The 20,113-nt window shown below is 31.5% G+C and overlaps 2 protein-coding genes across 24 annotated transcripts in view; one reads left to right on the top strand and one right to left on the bottom strand.

Annotated features, from left to right (window-relative positions):
* The window catches only part of LOC141451657 (uncharacterized), a 618,152-nt gene extending 610,134 nt beyond the window's left edge, over positions 1 to 8,018 (top strand). For all 23 annotated transcript variants that reach the window (XM_074123121.1, XM_074123122.1, XM_074123123.1 and 20 more), the window contains one exon: positions 1,260 to 8,018. In XM_074123121.1, the coding sequence (XP_073979222.1) occupies positions 1,260 to 1,311 (52 nt within the window). In that variant the 3' untranslated portion in view covers positions 1,312 to 8,018. The remainder of the gene's footprint in view (positions 1 to 1,259) is intronic.
* Positions 8,019 to 10,280: 2,262 nt separating this feature from the next.
* The window catches only part of LOC141451668 (alpha-tocopherol transfer protein), a 68,261-nt gene continuing 58,428 nt past the window's right edge, over positions 10,281 to 20,113 (bottom strand). Inside the window, exons 3-8 of the mRNA XM_074123167.1 lie at positions 16,917 to 17,020; positions 14,347 to 14,506; positions 12,279 to 12,534; positions 11,373 to 11,483; positions 11,109 to 11,214; positions 10,281 to 10,520 (exon numbers count right to left, since the gene is read on the bottom strand). Coding sequence (XP_073979268.1) covers positions 10,381 to 10,520; positions 11,109 to 11,214; positions 11,373 to 11,483; positions 12,279 to 12,534; positions 14,347 to 14,506; positions 16,917 to 16,989 — 846 coding nt within the window. The 5' untranslated portion in view covers positions 16,990 to 17,020 and the 3' untranslated portion in view covers positions 10,281 to 10,380. The remainder of the gene's footprint in view (positions 10,521 to 11,108; positions 11,215 to 11,372; positions 11,484 to 12,278; positions 12,535 to 14,346; positions 14,507 to 16,916; positions 17,021 to 20,113) is intronic.

The following is a 20,113-nucleotide window of genomic DNA, read 5'->3' as shown; positions in this document are numbered from 1 at the left end:
TGAAAAGTTCACCGTCTGAAGAAAAGACCGTTAAAAATGCATTTCGTCCGTTTTTCCAAAGTAAAAAAAAATTGTATGTATCCCTGAAGTGCCATTTTGAAATGTGTACACCATATCCATCTATGGTTGTTATCACATCTTTATTTGGCTCAAAACATTTCCAGATTTGGCATAAATTTCCGTAGATTTGGAAATGGATGGAACTTGGAGCACATATTTTTGGGGAATGAAATGAATGTTCGTTTTTCAAATCCCATGGATCCCATTGCCAGAATTCTTTTTAGGCAAGCGTATTTTCGTTCCATAAAAAACTTTTTTTGGGGGGGTTAATTTTATTTAAGGCGCAATAACATGTGAAGACATTGGCTACGAGCGTTTTTCATGCACTGCCGGCCTTCGAACATGTTCCTTCGTTACAGGCAACTTTCACCGTGAGCTAACCACCTTACAGTGAGCTGTAATAAGCTCCCCTGGAAGAGAAAAACTAAGGATCAGCTGCTGAATTCGAACCCGAAATCTCGCGGGCTTGGAATCCTATTAACCCTAACCACTGGGCTAATCTCTTCTCGCCTTTTGTAGGTGATCAATAAAAATAAGCTCTTTTCCATTCAAAAAGTCATTGGCCTTGACGTTTCGTAGATGAAAAAATTTACTTCGTCTTCTTTGTTACAGTCGCTTTTTTATATTTAACTCTTGATTATTGAAACGAATTACGTCAAACACTTTCTTCTGCATAACATACCTCGTTATCATTTATCGAATACAGACTCGTTCTTTTCATCTGTTACTTCATTTTTTGATCATCTTCAAGAGTAGAGCTACTTTTAAATTCAACTACCGATTTCTACAATTATAGAAAATGAAGAAACTTTAACTTCTACAACTTTGGATGAATTTGCGTTGGTGATAAAACGCTAGATCACACCTTAATCCAACCATGTCTGAATCGCTAGACTTTATTGATGATTTTTTTTTCAATGTATTGTATTACTACAACTAATTGCCAAAGCACTCCTTGTCTCAGTACACCGTTTCTATTAACTTCTCGGACTGATCGTTCCCATCTACTTCACTGACTGATTGTGTCAGTCACTGTAACTCTGGCAGTGTCAACATAAGATAAGACAAATTTGTTGTACATTGGTTGTGTCATAATTAAACTAATTGAGTGACTAACTCCATCCAATTGGTAAACATAACTGCACTGTTATTTATTTTTATTTTTTAATATTTTAATTGTTGTTTTCCCTTTTTAACAGATGGCTAGCAGCATTGGAATATTCAATAGATCGATGGGTTAAAGTAGGTTAATCACTCAACTAAACAAATCACTGCCATTTTTATTGTGATGAAGATTGCATGGAGGAATAAAATATAAAAAAGAAATCCATGCATCCGTTTATCAAAAAACAAAGACAATTTGTAATTGTGAAAAGTAATCATTGTAAAAAATGAGGATACACAAGTTTTTTTTTTGTTTTATTTAATGTGTGTGTGTGTCCTGTGTTTTTTCTTTGTGTTTAATTTTTTATTAACTCAAAACGGAATCCTTTTTGTATAAAATATTTAATGGGGAAGAAATATGTATAAAATTAATTAAAAAAAAAAAAAATCACTTGCTCACAGCAATATATTAACAATATGTTGCATGATGTATTTTCTTGTCAATTTTTTGCAAAATATAATAAAAAAAAAAAAATCACTAGAGGAAAATCAAATAAAAAAGTTATAGAAAATGTTAATACACGAAAATGCGTATACAAAGTTTATAAAAAAATTTCATTGTACAATATGTCTTGTATTAAAAAAAGAAAAAAGAAAAAAAAGAGATTGCTAATTTAGCTCATCGGCAAAAATTCACAGTAAGTTAAAACACCAAAAGAGTAAAAAAAAAGGTGAACATTAATGTTCTTAATTTCTGTTTTTATAATTTTATTTTATTTATTTTTACTTTCTCTGTTAGCGAGAGAAAGTATTGGAATCGTATCGCCGTGTTGTTTGCCTGTGACAGAACAGCGATTTTTTTTGTTTACAAAGTGGTTTGTGGTTATGGATGATTTGTGTATATGTTTGTGCGTGTGGAGCAATATCGCTCAAATTGAGCTCTTGTTAAAAGAAAAGAAAAAAAAAAAACGCAGGAATCTGAAAATTTATATTTCGTTTACTGATTCCTAAGGGATTTGAGATTAACTGAGAGATTAAAATCCTTTAACCAGAAATTGAGCTTTACAAAGGGGATTCCCCCCAGAACAGATTCCTTTTGTAATCTGATTCCGAACGATTTTCTGTAAAGAAGAATACTCACTTTACTTGGGCTCTATCATTTTGGACATAGCCGACGAAAAAGAAGAAGTCAGAAGAAGGATAGCAGCGGGAAACAGAGCGTACTACGGTCTATACAAAATAATGAGGAGCAGCCTGGTCAACCGAGGAACAAAGATCCAGATGTATAAGACCTTGATAAGGCCTGTCGTGACCTACGCAAGCGAAACATGGACACTGAATAAGGCAGCTTGTGAGAGGATTGACAGGTTCGAGAGGCGAGTCCTAAGACGGATCTTTGGGCCGAAAAGGGAAAACCAGAGATGGAAAAGAAGGCTAAATCAAGAGGTGTACGCCCTGTATGGGGAGCCAAGCATCACCGCGTTTGTGAAGGCCCAGCGGCTGAAATGGTATGGGCATGTATGCCGGATGTCCGAGGAAAGGATAGCATCAAAGGTGCTAAAAGGAAAGTGGCACGGCTTTCGCCCCCGGGGACGTCCGAAGACCAGGTGGGTGGACAATGTGAAGGCGGATATGAGAAAGATAGGTTTGAGGGCCCACCTGGTGAATGATAGGGTTGAGTGGTCTACCCGCATAGAGCAGGCCATGGACCGTCTCGGTCTGTAGTGCCCATAGAAGAAGAAGAAGAATACTCACATCTCTCCTGAAGTTCAATCTATCTATATAGACGGCGCTTTCAGGCTTAAAGGAAAACCCGTGGACCTCGTCTACCAAAGTCTCTTGCCAAACATCACTGACCTTGGAATGTATTATATTCTATTGTCTAAACACCTATTGGGACATCTTTGGAGATTGTCCAGCCAACGCAAGTCCTTTCTCCTAGAGCTCTTAAGTTCAATCGAAATTTTTATTTGAAATATTTATTCTTTGAAAATTAGTGAAAAGGGCATTCAATTACTGGGAAATGGGGGATGTTTAGGCTTTTTCTTCTTTTTAATGAACTGAGATAGCTTTGTGGATTAAATGTGTGGCTAAAAATTCATAATTAATCAGTAAATTACTGAACTGAAAGTAACTATGTAATACAATACGGATTTTTACAATTTTCTTTTATCTTTTCATGAATTGCCCATAAATAAAATCGGGTTACTTCTCTTTGAATAATATTTTTTTAAAAAAACTGTTTATAGGTCAGTTCTGGGACTAGAGGTTTAGGCTTTCTTCTTTCTGAAGTACCATCTCAGTGTAATGTACGAATTTACGAACTCTATAAATGTGAGTAAGAATTGAAAATTTTCTGAAATTAGGTGTGTGAAAAATGTGTGTAAGTTAGAAGCTGGTAAAGTGTACTAAGATAAGGTGGTATGAATGGTCAAGTTAGACTTTTTATTATTATTATTATTATGAGAACAGAATAGGAACATTGTAATTAAATATAAATTAAATACATTTTGAATGTTAAAAATAGCGAAAAATCCACACAAAAAGAAAAATGTTGAAAAAATAGTCATTGTTTTGAATCCTTTTCCAAATTAACTAAAGACCACTCCTTGATAAAAAACAAAAAACACCTAAAAAGCATGTTAGAGTAGTTTTATTTTATTTTTGTTAATTATTTAATTAATTAATATGTATAGTTGATCACGGATAATGTAGATTCGATGTGTTTTTTTGTTTTTTTGTACAAACAACGAACAAATTTTTTCAAAAAATAAATATATATGTATATAAATATTAGAATTGTAATATATTGTCGATGTGTTAATTGTTCATAGAGAGCCTAAATAGTTCGTAAGAAGTTTCGGGGGGGAAAAATATGTGTACATGTTGAATTCTTTAAAGAATAGAAAATTTAAAATATGTATGATTTGTGGGGGGGAGAGCGAAAGAAGTATTAAAGATTTACTGCGCACAAATTTCTTAAGATTATTTAATAAATCAAAATAATAATTAATAATAATAATTAAAAAATAAAAATATTAGAGAGGACCAGAATCTTTTTTTAAAGAAAAAACTAATAATATAAAAATAAAGAATAAAAATTAATCCTTATTTATTTTATTTAGGACTTTCAGCTTTTTGTTCAGAAAGCGAAGACAACTTAGTCCCTAATACTCAGAACGAAACTGTCTCTTTAAGAACAATAATAATAATTATTATTATTTGTTTTACATTTCCTGTACTGTTGCAGTTCTGAGTTGCTTCTGGATATTTTGTTTACTACTCCTAAGGAGTAAGGGGTTAACTCTTCCCAGATCTTCAACGGTAGCCAAGCGTTTAAGAGGCGAGTCCTGCAAAGCTTAATATGCACTGTGGTACCGGGTCTTTAGGCCTTGGATTTTATTTAATGGTTAATAAAAGAGATTTTACAGTAAATTATGTTTGCTAATCGCCTCCGTCCACGACGCCTAATTTGGTAGTTGGACTATAAAGCCCGCCTGAATAATCTGGTAGTAGGTTTGTGTCTTCAAATTGTAAGTAGATGTTTTAAAGATTATTTGCTCCTCGGTTCATTTTGGATTTTTAAACGATTTATTTTTTTGTACTTCTGAGTTATGCCTCTTAAAATAAATTTCTTCGCTTGCCTGAAATAAGCTGACAGTCCTCATATTCGTGTGTATTATTAGACTTCTCGCATAGTTAATTCACTGAAATAATTGACAAAAAAAAAAAACTTGCAATAATTTTTATTATTACTGTTTGTACAAAATTTTCATGAGTTTAATTACCCAATAAATTATTGCAGTGCAAATTAACAAAAAGATTCAACTTATAAGTGTAGTAGATCTTTAATTTGACTTCACTATTCCACAAGATAGGACTTTATTTTTACGTTGTTTAATGTTCACTAACTACTTGTTTAGTAAACCAAACTTGTAAATTAAAATTTAAATAAATAAACTAAAAAAAATAAATAAGAATAACTACAATAATAAATAATAATGTCAGAAGACGCTTTATAAAAATGGTTTAATCCAGTTTATTTTTCCTCCATTGGGATTATTTTTACAATAGTGATCTGGCCACTTGACTAATTTCTAATTCTCGATCATATGTACGTTTAGACTTATTCACGTTAAAATGAGTGAAAAGTATTTTTTCCAAATACATATCTGAAATAATGGAATGTAATTTTTAGAAAACTACGTCCTTTTTTCTTCTTTTTTTTTTTAGCGGCTTCACTGTATTTTAACATCATAATGAACAAGATAAATCAAATGAATGAATAATAAAATGTGAACAGCCAGGAATTTCCACCGTAACCTAAAAGTAGGCGAAAATTACGTCGACGCTACAAAGAACTTTACATCAAGATCTAACAACAAAAACTAAAAACGGTTTTAGCAGCATTGTTCAGTTCAATGCCATCGAAACAATCCATTCCAACACCTAGGCTAGGTTTTATAGGTTTCATTCGATCTCTCACATTCTTCACCACAGGCTCGTTAATGCTTTCTCTTGGTACTCCACATATCAAAGTGAAAGAAGCGTAATCAACGTCAAAAAAGAGAAAAAAAGACGTAGCCCATAGTTGAATTGTCTCAGTGCAAACATTTTAAAACAATATGGTAAAACATATATATTTTTATTTTTTCTAATAAATATATGAAGAAAAAAATCATAAATACTACTTGTTAGTGTTAAAGGGTGGCCAGTTTATTGCATTATACACTCAGATCAACTTTTTTTTTCTTTTTGGTAGAAAAGTGCCTTTTGTAATAAAAATTAAACATTATCAAATAAATTAATTGTTTTGTAGGTATACAAAAATTGTAAAACCATGAAGATGGTACCCAAAAAAAAAAAAAATAAATAAATAAATTTATATATTCATAAATAAAAATTGAATAAATAACATTTATAAATAATAAATAATTGGATTTATTGTACATTTATTTATTTATTCTGATCTGGATTTTTTTACATTTATATTACAATCACAAAAACGTTTTTAATTGCATTTTATTTCTAAATTAAAATTAATCTTTTTTGAGATTTTTAGCTGAAAAATGGCCTTAATATTTTTAACCTTCTTGAAAATAAGAAACTTGTAAATTCCTGTTAGACTAAAATCTTTTCAATCACAGCCTGGTTTATTTTAGGAATCAAAAGGATACTCTTGCAGAATGACTTGGGAGTTGGTTTGGAAATGGCCTCTTGCGCAGCGTAAAACCAATCAATTTTCCAAAGAAAAGCTTCAAACAAAAGGGGTTATCTTGTTCTCGTATCAATGTTTTATATTCTCGTATATAAAACTTCTCTACACTCTTTTTTTTTTAAAAAAAAAGAAGTCCTAGCAATAACTTACCTAACTTACTTGAAATCAAGGCTCAACGATAGGCGATTCATTAGAAGCTAAGATGTATTGTTGGTACTGGGTTCGATGCCTGGTCTAGGCCTTGGATTTTATTTAATGGTAAATATGAGAATTTTATAGTAAAGTATGTTTGCTTGAGTCAAAAGAAAGAATTTAGTTTTTTCCTGATTAGCTGGTAACTTATGTCCAGTTTTTGTTCGTTCGATTTTTGTTATTGCTGGAAATAATCATTGGCCAATTACCAAAACCATTGTAAACTTAACAAGTTTCGTGTTGTCAAACAAAACTTTATTTTAAGTTCTCGTCCATGGTCGTCGGATGTAAATCGATCGTTAAAGTTTTGAATATTTTATTTAAAAAAATAAAATAAATTGAGGAAAAACAGAGGATAACTATTCAACAAGGATTTTACAAGATTTTCATCTCCCTCAAAATAAATAAATATATAAAAACAAAATTATTTGAGAAATAACAATAAAACTCAATAGAAATCAGGCACCACATTTGCGGAATTTGTCGACTACTTCACCTTGTCATTGGTATTGTTAATAGGTAAATGTTGTGGGTTGGATTACTTGTAGAAATATACACTGCTTTTTCGTGTGCTGGAGCGAGTTCTTGAGAAATCCTTAAATATTTACTGTGTTCATGATTATACAGCATTGGTAGTTTATTCTTTTTTTTAAAAAAATTTAACTTACAAGTCCAAATAGTTAGTTACACGACAGCTATCTCTGCAGACCTTAAAGTGTTCTATGTGCTGCACTCTTATGTTACCTGTGTCCACATCTGGGGTTGATTGCACATCTAGCCTCCGGACTTATCTCGTTCAGTTATCCCTAGCCATCATTTTTGTGGCTCTTAGGAAATAAAAATCCAAAGGACTAGTTTCTGGAGCTTACACAGAAACTTGTAAGTTCTTTCATACTCCCTCTTAACCCTTATACAAATTTATACATTTCCAAGTGATGTCTCCAAGGATTCCAAAATCACTACACTAAATTATAAAGCATTGCAAATTCAAGCAGGTAAATTAACTTCAGCAAATATTGCAAGTATGATGCCTGATATAATAAAAATTCTCAAATTATATACATTACGTGCGCTACATTTAATTTTCTGGCATAAAAAAATTAGCACATTTTATAGGATAATTGTCGAGTGATTTTCTAATTTAAAAAAAATAATAAAAATGTACTGAAAGTGTTTAGTTATTGTTCAAAAAACAAAACATACGGGTTGTTATGTAGATAAAAATAAAGAAAAAAAATAAATAAAATAAACATGACATTTATATGTAAAAAGTTATAAAATTTATGTACATATATAAATATAAAAAAAAAAACTAGAGCACTTTAAAGGAAAAAAATCAAAATTGAAAAGATGTAGGTTGTATATCTGTGTCGTGTTTTACCAAAAAATTAAATTTTATTATGTAAATGTTATTAAGGAGGAAATAAAGAATGTTCTAACTGTGTCATTGTAGTTGATTAAAAAAAAGAAAATTGTTAAAATACTTTTTCTTAACTTTTACAAAATGTAATAGTTGAAAGAAAAAAATTAGTTAGAAATTAAAGATAAAATATTCATTCATAAAGAAAATACATTTTCAGAAAACCAAATAAAGGAACTGAAAACATTTAGTTATGTCATTTTTTAGTATAATTTACTGAAAAAAAAACTAATTGTTGATAGATAATTACTAAACAAAAAATAAAGTAACTAAAGAAAAAGAAAACATTAAAAAATATATAATAAAGAATTAATGAACTACTTAAAAGATGCTCAAATAATAATTAACAATAATAAAAATAAAGAAATTAAGTAATACAAATAAATAAAGGAAAAAGTGTGTTTAAAAAACAAAGAACAATATTCTTTTGCACAATTTTGGAATTTTTAAAAAATTATTTATTCCCATTTCTAAATTCTTCTTCCTGTGGTTCTTCTAGGGTCCTTGAAAAACATTGGTCTTCACCTGACTTGTTGCCAAGGTAGGTTCACTCAGCTTTCCTCTGTCTATGATTGATGCCCAATCATCACAACTTATATCACAAAACATGATCTTATCTGAAGTACTGTTTCCTCCCTAGTGGCTCGTAAAGGACAAAAAGCTATTTTGCTCTGGGGAGATGGTCTTCGTATGTAGGTGTAGAAGACCCACCAGTTAAGGCTCTCTATATTCTTTGCCTGACAGTTAAGTTGGAGCAGTTCTGGATGAAATTCAACAGGTAAGGATTTTCTTTTTTAAAAAAAAGATGAAAAAATAACATTTGTTTAAAAAGATTTTTTAAGTATGATAAAAAAATAACTTTGGCCTCTGGGGGTTTTCTTAGAATTGATAAAAATATTCCTATTGCAGTTAGGATAGTTTGGCAGGATTGGCCAAAAGTTCTTGAAGAAAAGAGTACGCTTTCTTCCGAAAAAAAGAAGTTATTTTAATGAAAATATCTTAGAAAGTAAGAGAGATAGTAAAATTCTAAATTCCTACGAATTCGTTTTGTAGATAGTAGAATCTCAAATTTGTGTTAATAACATCTATCAGAAGAAGTTAATACTTTAGATAGGATGCATTCATAGTAATGAGTGGTTAATTGTTATTAAAGTATAGTCCAAGTTACCTTTAATTAAAATGTTCATTAAAGAAAACAATAGATCACTTTTCTCTCAAATTAATTATAAATTACTAGTCACTGGGCTTTCTGAATATTTGATCAAAAGAATAGATCAGATGATAGATACATAGATCAATTTGCCAATTTTTTTTATCATAGTTGAGTAACCATTCTAACAAATTCGTAACTACTTAACTCTTATGTAGTCCAGTTTTTCATCTATTTTCTTAACTTTTTCATCAGTCTACGCATTAATACTTCCAAACTATAAATTTCCTAAATTTGAGGAAGCTATTTTAATTCTTAGTTGTAAATTTAATAATTAACATTTTACTATTAAAAAAATCTATATTAATTATAAAATAAATTAACGTTTTAACAAAGAATAAAGAAAGAAAAGAACAGTTTTACAATAATAAAATTGAATTTTAGATAAGTTTCTTTGAGTTTAGTTCTTAAACTTGACGACAGATAGCAGGAGAATGTCTATTTCACGGCATTTTAATGCTGAATACTTGTGCGCCTTTAATTTAAAATTGTATAATAGGTGGTTTAGTTCTTAAAGTTGACAACAGATGGCAGGAGAATGTCTATTTCACGGCATTTCAATGCTGAACACTTGTACGTCTTTAATTTAAAATTGTATGATAGGTATAATATTGTATTCATACTTGTAAAATTCTTTCTTGATTGGAATTTAGAGATTACACTCTATATTTTTTTAGATAATTCATCCTGAATTATTTTCAAATCTTACTTTTCATTGTTCAAACGTTTTATAACTTAATTTACTACATTTTATATTAAAGTTTGAAATAAATAATATTTATTATCCAAAGATTTCGCAGCGTAATGGGTAAAGAATAGTCGTCTTTTTTTAAAAATTTATTTATTTTAGAAGCAACATCTGTACAATAATACAATAATTGAAATAGGCAATACAGAAATTGTGTTTTACATTTATTTTATAATTTTATTTGATGCAAAATGCTTTTGGGTAAATTATTTAAATTACTTTATACACAGTTACTGAATAGAAAGCAAACATTCAAAATTTAAAATAAAAAGTCAAAATTCTAAATACTTTCATATTTTATTTCTATTTTCAAAAATGCCCTTTCTAAAAAAAAGTTGTTGATTGAATAACAATGATAATATTAATTTAAGTAAAGTAATAGATTGAGTGATTAAAAAATTCTCCACTTGTAAAAAAAAAAGTTCAACTTAATCGATAGTCAAAGTTCTGAATGATCCTTCCATAAAATTTAAGACATTCCTTTTATCTGTCCTTTTGGAATTTTTAGCTAGCCATGGATTTGTCAGAAACCAATCTCTATTCTTTTCTACTTTTGCTTTCCAGCTTTCTGGAAAAGAAATTTAAATTTATGTATTTTTATTTCATTATTTCAAAAGCTATAATCATAAATACAGTAACGATTACATAAATTACAGTAAATATACTAACCAAATAGGGAAATGAAGTGGGAGCCATTCTGGGTTCTCCCAAATTAAAGAAGCACACCCTTACTTCTAACACATACCCCTTTCTTTAGACGCCCATTTTAAACATTCTAAAGAAAGCTCTTCCAAATTAAAAACAGAAGGTTTGTACTTGGGTATATTCCCCACCTAGCTTCTCCAGCAAAGTTCCAGGCAGAGAGGAGAGTCGGCATTTAGAGATAACCTCATGCCACCTTTTCAACGCTTCCCAGATGATCTGAGGATGGCTCACTTAAATGGAGGGAACCATGATCTGCCCGGAAGTTCTAGGAAAAAAGAGGCATCTGCACCCAGCGGCAACTACTTCCTCTGGGATAATTACCTCCCGATGTCTAAACCCTTGCTTCATCCACGGCTACTTTCTAGAGAAGTCTAATGGAAACCCAAGCCGAAGTTAGTGTTGTGTAAGGTAAGTTCTGGTGAACTGACATACTTGTAAACAGATATCTCACCTTTAATATCAGAAACAGTGCCAGCTTTGCCGCCGTATTCTTCAGGTAATATTTCTAATGGGATGAAGTCTTGTAGGGAAGTTGATCCTGGCTGATGGAAATGTAGCTGGAAACAAAAGACCGATTTAAAGAGTACACCAAAAAAAGTAAATTAATTTTTTTAAATCTCAAACATAAACAATTAGTTTAGTTAGAAACAACAAAACTAGTTGAAATCAAACTATAATTTATCTTAAAATTAAATAGTGAAAATTTCATAGTTACCATGTTTGCCACTTCACTCTTGAGCAGTGGTTTTACAACGGCCATAGTTTTGTCTAATAATGGAGAAACGTTGATCACATGGATCTGTTTAAGGCGCACTGGATGAGCTTCCTAGGCAACAGAGAAGAGTAATTTTATTAGGCTATATTTCAGGCTACTAGGGACCCAAAGCACTTGTTGCAAGTGGGCGTATCGTTTCATTGTTGAAGTATGATGGTATCATCAGAAGACACGGCAAATGTTCATCTATTATCTAAGTCGTCTTCTCCCGTACAAATTAGTATCAGTTTCTATCCAATTAACAAAAGTTACAGGAAAATAGGCTGTAAGTAATTTCAGAATTGCATGCAAAGTAATAATAATAGAAATACTCTTTTATTCGATCAAGACAGGATCTTTCGTGAAAACTAAACAGTTGTGGAATTTTAAGTAATTTTATTTAAGATATATGTATCTTTTTTGAAGAAAAATGTCTTGTCTTTTTTTAGTATTTATACTAGTTACGAACTTTGGTTCTACATAGTACTTCGTAACCAATAAGTTCAGTAAAAAATACGACAGCAGGTCGGTCATATTTTATCAATTTAGGAAAACCACTGCAAAAAAAAAAAGAAGCAGAATTTCGACGTTCATCTGCGAAATGATTTCGATCATTTTTTTTTTAAGTTTAATATTGAACAACAGTTGAAGAGAACAGTTCAAAAGATTGAACAGTAGAGTACCCGAACCATATCGTAATAATCAATCATACATTAAAGCAGTAGTTGCACACGAAATAATGAATTATACTCATCAATAATACGGTACGCCTATTTGCAACCATTGGAAAAAGGGGTTAACATATTATTAATTGTATCTTTTTTCGAAAAATACTTTAATCTAATATTCTATAAAAATTAAATTTACCTGTGTATAATGCATATATTTCCTCAAAGTTGGAAATGTTATACGTGTTAGGTGTCTGAACGAATAACCTCTCATATCAAAGATAACAACTTCTCCTTTAGGTATAATGGTTTCGGTTTTCACTCTTGTATCGCCGACCAAGAAGAAACATTTCACATAATCATTAAATACAAAACGTTCTGGATCTGGGTTGGCTAAACGATACAGAAAGCATTTATAACCTTGCGATGTCAGCTGTGGCAATGGTAACAGATCTCTGTAAAAAAAACATTAGTGAGGATGATCGATTAGTTGGGTAAACTAAAAAGTAACATATGTATAAAAGACCAGGAAACAAATTTAAAAAATTTCTGGAGCAGTGGTTGAGAAGATAAGTGGATACTTGAATTAATAGTTGGATGAAATGATTTTGTAAAGCCCAGGCCACGCTTTGAATTAAGTATATTTGAATAAATAATTCACTCCAAATACCAAACTAATTATCAGATGAATGGATTATGATTGATAATTTATTGCAAATTACCTTAATTATCTCTATAAATTACTAATTGATTTATTTAGTATTGTATTAGCTAATGGTGAAATTAGAATAACACTTAATAGGAATACGAATAATTTTGTCAAATTCATTGAAATAATTGATGGATGATTAGTTTTGATGAATAAGTTTCTGCATGCGCTTAAATCATCTTAGGATAGGAAAATCTCGGGGTGCTCAAAAATCGCATTTTAATAAAATTATTGAAAACTTCTTCGCATTTAACTTGAAAGAAATCAAAAGATAGTAAACAGAGTTTCTCTGTGTTTTCCTTTTTAAATTTTGGATTAAGTTTTTCTCTAAAAAGGACATTTACTTTAATTATCAAATTTATTATTATATTTAATCTTTAAATTGGGTGTCGTGGTGAACTGGACTTGACGTACTAAACGTACACAGCAATCGATATTGAGGAAAAAATGATCTTTGAAGAAAAGTTGCTGTTTGTAATTTATAACAATTGCAGCAACGAGAGGGATTTGAGAGTGTTTTGGATTCATTTTATCAATAAATTAATTAATTGGTGGTAAAATAATAATTAATTTAAATATTCCTAAATAAAAATAATACATTTTCGTTTTACTGGCATTTAGTATTGGAAAGAAAATAATGATAAAAAAGACTAAGAGATATCGTGATTTTTACTGCTTCTTTGTTCTGTATCCAGTCATTCATTAAATTTGTTATAAAGTTCTAATAAAAAATAAATATTTTATATATAATATGACAAATTTTATAAGTTTATATCAGGGTATAATGTACAAACAAGAGCTCTACGCCTGAACTCTCTCCTGTAGCCGCTCGCCGTTCAAGGGCATTGCATTAAATTTATTTTATATTTGAATTTCTATTTGTTTGTTATCATATAGCTGTGATAATTAAATAATGAATCATGAATTCAGGGTAATTCAGAAATATTGTCCAAGAAATGAGTGATTTTTTTTTAGCACAGCTGTCATTCAACTGTTATTCAATTGATAATTTTGAAGGTTAGTGTTCATGACGTGAAAGAGGCAGCTGGTGTTTACTGTTTTGATTGCTGTCATTGAGCGTACGTCTTATTCGCTTACATATGTATGGTTCATTCATTAACAGAATATGGTAATGTTGAATTAGTTAATTAGCCTATTGTTAAGCAAACAAAGCTCTATGAAATATACATGTCTTAGAAGTTCTTGAAACATCTCAAGACTTAAATTTTTCTAAGTTATTTATGCGTAAAATTAACAATAACATAATACCAAAGTTAATTATGGCACAAGTTATTCTTAAACAAGAAAAAGTTGTCAATCACTTGTTAATTGTTTATTTGAAAATATTCAGAAGGCCATTCGTGGAGCCTTTCGGATCAACTACAAATATGGTGTGAACACTAAAAGACTTTTGAAAAGATGCCGTCAACTTGGTGTACACTTGCAACCAGTTATCCGGTAAGTCATCGTTTCCAGAATGAAATATGAATCGGCTTTATGGACCCACAAAAAGTGCCTCCCAAAATCGAATAAGTAGAAACCAGTTTCATTTACTCACATTAAATTGAAAACTTCCTGCATGCGTGGATGTAATGGATCTCGATCGGTGAAAAATTCTGGAGTATCAGCTCTCAAACAGAAGAACAAATCCATAGTGGCTTTTGTCCTCTCCAGACTGTAGTCACAACACGTCAGAAACCTCTCGATCAAGTGGTCATCTTTGGTAAAAGAAGAAGAAGAAGAAGTAATTAACGAAAACTTGCAAAGATATCAACAACCATAAACACAACTATTAAAATAAAATTAAGAAGGCCTGTCTGAATGGACCCATTGGTCAATGCTTCTTTGAGGAAATCCACAGGCATGCTATTTTTACTCTTACTGAGGTAAACCTCTGATTTTTTTTAGTTTATAAATTGCCCACACTGATTTTTGTTAGCCCAAAATTGCTTCAGAGCTTAACTTAGTTGAACTCTTCCTCCTTCTTGAACAACTTCTTAAGGATCATTAGCTGTTCCTGTTCAAGAGTTTAAGTCCCATGACCGGGAATGCAGCGCATTGTACTCTCTAGGGTGTCCGCTTGCTCATTTCTCTTCATGCTGTTCTCTCCTTGAATCTAAAGCCTAAAGAAACCTATTCTTAGGTCGTTTAGTTTGCTAAGACATAGCCAAAACCACTCATGAGCAGATTATACATGAGCTAACCACTTTAATAGCCACTTGGACAATGGAAAGTATTACTAATTTATGGTCCCGATATTTCCATAAGAGTTTTTTTTTGTGAAAGATGATGGAATTTTTTAGAAACTTGCAAGCCTCAATCCTTTCAGGAAGATAGTGGAAAATTCCTATTTTTTTGTTAAGTAAAAAAATTTCCTTTTCTTTATTTAATGGGGTCAAGATGTGCCGAAGAATTGAAAATATCAAGGCTGTGAAAAAACGAACAATGAAGTAGTTAGGCAATTGACGGTCCAAGTCATGTTCCGTGGAACAGAGTCCAAAAAAAAAAAAAAAAAATAAGATAAAGGAAAATGTTAGATGATGGAAAGAAAAGAGGTTGAGCGAGTGAGGATGCAGAGGAAAAAGGGTTAGTAGAAGGAAAGACGAGTTTAGAGAGAGCTATTTGTCTCCAGTTAGTGCACCAATTTTATCCCTTGTATCTGGCAATCAACATTGGCGTAGAAGTGGCCTTCGTTAGAGGTGTTATGTTTGGAATGGTGCAGACAGGACTTGGGCTTAAAGGGGCAATACATATCTGAGCAAGTTTAGCCGAGCAACAACCCAGCAACCTTGATGGTCATTTACGCCTTTATACCCGCACAGACGCTTCTACAGACACCCATGTCCGGGGATAAAACGTTTTACTACGAACGTGTGGCCAATCTGTGAACGGCCAGGAAAATACACCCACCCAGTCTTTCCTCTACGTTATTTTCTTTCCATCTCTGCTCCTATCTCCTCTGACAAGGAGCACACGTTCTCGCGTACACCCATTCTATCCACAAACATAGATCCTCATTGGCAATTCGGCATGAGTATCCACAAGCTTCTTTTTGTTTTTTTGCAATCTCTCCGGCACAAACCATTGCATCCATATCTTCCATACTCCCACTGTCTGCACTTCATCTCTCCTATCATCTGGACATCATGCAATGAACCTTCATGCCTTGTGACCTTCGTGTGCCCTTTAGTATTACCATTATTTCTTCACTGACCAACTGGGAAAAAGGTGAGCAAAATAATCATGTTTCATTAAAGATTCGTTTGCGATCCGTGATTTGTAAAAATATTATAATAAGTGTACCTTTATTACGCAAATATTCACAAATTTTATCACTTTCTTTTTCAAATTATATGAAATTAGTTTTCGTCAGTAACGCATGTTTTGAGGTACCTGATCTTGAAAACAAAAATGTATCTAACAAATAGTCGGTGTAGGTGACTGATGTTGCCAAAAACGAAAGGACGTAGATAATTTAATAATGGTATACAGTTTTGGCACTATAATCGTGTTTGAAACTATAGTTTTAACCAAAACTTAGTCAACCAGAAATGCGACTTTTACTAAAATCGTGCACAATTTTTGTTTTGCACAGATGAAAAAAATTGTACCAACGATTTAACAATTAACTATTTCACCCAACTAATAACTTTTTTTTATTTTTATTATTTTTAAGACTCATCAATATCTGAGGTGATTGATGCCTGGAGCTTTGCGGCATTCCAATGCAGTTCATTACTGATAACAGTTACTGTACAGTGAGCTGTAAGAAGGAGTAGACAAATCCAGAAGTTGGAATACAATCCCTGTAAAGTTATATTTTTGTATAATCTAAGACATTGTAGAAACTAAATAATGTTATTAATAAATAAATTTGTGACAAATATTATGTATTCTAAACAAAATTTGTAAGCTAGAACATTGAAAATAGAAGAACTAGAATGTAATTGAGTGATAATATTTTTAAGATAATTTGTATCATAAAAATTAAAATAAATTAAGTAAAAGAAAATTGCTTGTTTTCAATTTCCTGAGAAAGCTCAAATCGAATATTTGCCTTACTTCTTTTATAAGCAATTAATAGAAGTAAGATTGTAAATAAATAAAAGGAATTTACAAAATACTGACCAATTTCATCTGGAAAATGGACCTGTTTGTTGTACCAATCGCGAATAGTAGCAATGTCTGCTATTTTGGACATCTTTCTTCAGTTTGTTTACCTCAGCTACTTTCTGTAAAACACAAATATTGAATACAATTAGTAAATTTAATGAAATACTCTAAAGACACAAAATTAATGTTCACTTGGAAAGTTACTGAACAAAATATTTTAATTTTAGTTTACTTAAAGATCAAAAGATGGCGCTTAATACCACTTGATAGTGATGGGCAGAATCACCACCTTGATTAAATGTGAGGGCAATGTTGTTCTATATAGATCAAGAGATTCACCAACACAACTAAATGTGAGTACAAAATAGTTCTATTTAGGTCTAGAGAGTTAAATGTGAGTGCAAGGTAGTAATAAATAAGTCATGAGAGTCGTTAGCATGGTTAAATGTGAGGAAGTTATAAGAGTGGTTAGCATGGTTAGATATGAATGCAAGGTTGTATATAAGTCATGAAAGTCGTTGGCATGGTTAAATGTTTGGAAGTCATGAGAGTGGTTAACATGGTTTGATATGAGTGCAAATATATGTCATGAGAGTCGTTGGCATAGTTAAAAGTATGGAAGTCATGAGAGTGGTTAGCATGGTTAAATGTTTGGAAGTCATGTGAGTGGTTAACATGGTTAGATACGAGTGCAAGATCGTATATATGTCATGAGAGTGGTTAGCATGGTTAAATGTGAGTGCGAAGAAATAATAAGTCATGAGAGTCCCCAACATGGTTAAATGTGAATGCAAGGTCGTATATATGTCATGAGAGTTGTCAGCAAGTTAAATTTATGGAAGTCATGAGAGTCGTTGGCATGGTTAAAAGTTTGGAAGTCATGAGAGTGGTTAGCTTGAGTAAATGTGAGGATTCTTGAGAGTGGTTAGCATGGTTAGATATGAGCAAGTCATGAGAGTCATTAGCATGGTTAGAGATTTGAGTGCAAGGTCATACATATGTCATGAGAGTTGTCAGTATGTTAAATTTGTGGAAGTCATGAGAGTAGTTAGCTTGGTTAAATGTTTATAAGTCATGAGAGTGGCTAGCATGGTTAGATATGAGTGCAAGGTGGCATATGTGTCATGAGAGTCGTCAGCACGGTTAAATGTTTATAAGTCATGAGAGTGGTTAGCTTGGGTAAATGTTTAGAAGTCATGTGAGTCGTTAGCGTGGTTAAATGTTTGAAAGTCATGAGAGGCGTTAGCATGGTAAAAACGGAATGGGAGCGATCTAGCGGCAGTTTGCTGAATGTTTGGTGGTTGTCATGGTGGTGGGACGCGTTGTTATGGTAACATAGTCCCCAGAGGGTATATAAGAAAGTTCGTCGCGGGGGTGGGGCAGGGTGGGGAGAATAGTTGCTTTCCGACCGTCGAAGCGACAACATCTTCATAACCATTACACTACTATCATGATTCTTATATGACAGAGGTGATGACAAGAATGTCGATGGTTTTGGAGTGACGAGCGAGAGCGATATACCCCCCTTCATCACTCAAGTCGTACTGAAGAAAATTTGTTTATGTTTACGTATATATACTAGAGGTGACAGCTGTGCAATCTGGTGGTCATTTTTAGAACTACTAACTGTCAAAGTTGTTTACCTATGTAAACAACTGTCAATCTTGCCTGTTTAGTGGCGCCCTATGACGGATTTTTTTAGAAATAATTTTTTTATTAACTTTTTTGATATTTTACGTACTCTTACGCATTTTTTTGGAACTAATATTTTATTTTAATGATATTTTGTGCTCTCTGACATATGTAAACAGACAATCTTGCCTGTTTAGTTTCGCCCTCTGACGGATTTTTTTATAACTATTTTTTTATTAACTTTCTTGATGTTTTGCGTTCTCTGACGCATTTTTTTAGAACTAATATTTTATTTTTTAGCTTTATTATTTATATTTTGTGCTCTGACTGATTTTTTAAACAATAAAGTTGTACAATACAAGCTTAAAAGACTGTTAATTTGCATACCTATCCCTTTTAAGCATTTTTATTTTAATTACAAACTATTTATTTTTTATAATTAAGTATTTTGAGGTAATATATGGTTAATTAGGCTTTAATTAACTAGAAAATAAAGGAAATAAAGGGAAAAACTCGAAAATCGATGTTTAAAAGTGCACAAAAAGTGGGTAAAATTGACTATTTCTATCCGGGTAACATAATACGATAGGAGCTCGGCTTGCAATCCTGTTCTGCTGGCCAGCACCGAATTGGAGAATATGACAGCCAATCAGAACGCAGTATTTTAGAATTGGGAGTATTGCATTATGGTTGGCTTTAAAACTTACATTTTTCAACCAGTCAGCAACCAATACGATGATTAGATGTCAGCAAGAAGGTTTTTTGATATACTAGGAGTAAACTGTTGTTAATTTGTTATATTATTGTACTAAAACTAAGGCTTTAGGCTATTTCCTTCATCTGAATGGGTATTAAATGTAACAAATAAGCTAGTTCATCAATTTAAGAATTGTATAAATGTTTTCATACTGTTATTTTAATATATACATACAATATAACTTTCTATTACTATTTTAAGTTGCAATTCTGTTCTAGACGTCGAAACAACGATTTTAATTTTCTTTTCTTGCCGTATATGTAAGGAAATCGATCAACTTAGCAACTAAGAAGAGCCTGCTAGTTGAGAGGTCATTAATACCTATTTATTCTAGCTGTAATAACTTATTGTCAAAGAACAATGTAATAAATACATGATTTAAACATAAGAATAGTATGTAAAATGTATTTTAAGCAATAATGTTGTACAATACAAGCTTAAAAGACAGTTTATTTGAGTACATGTAATGAAATGAACACTGTTAGCAACTAAGAATAGCCTGTGCGTTCTTGATACGTCATTAGCACTTACTTTTTCTAGCTGTAATTGATTAATATCAAAGAACAATGTAATAAATACATGAATGAAACATATGAATAGTATCTAAACTGTATTTTAAACAATAAAGTTGTACAATACAAGCTTAAAAGACTGTTAATTTGCATACCTATCCCTTTTAAGCATTTTTATTTTAATTACAAACTATTTATTTTTTATAATTAAGTATTTTGAGGTAATATATGGTTAATTAGGCTTTAATTAACTAGAAAATAAAGGAAATAAAGGGAAAAACTCGAAAATCGATGTTTAAAAGTGCACAAAA

This window comes from Rhodnius prolixus, unplaced genomic scaffold, assembly GCF_049639745.1.
Source record: "Rhodnius prolixus isolate KJV_2025 unplaced genomic scaffold, Rpr scaffold_14, whole genome shotgun sequence".
Taxonomy (NCBI): domain Eukaryota; kingdom Metazoa; phylum Arthropoda; class Insecta; order Hemiptera; family Reduviidae; genus Rhodnius; species Rhodnius prolixus.
This window is presented reverse-complemented; position numbering and strand designations above follow the sequence as displayed.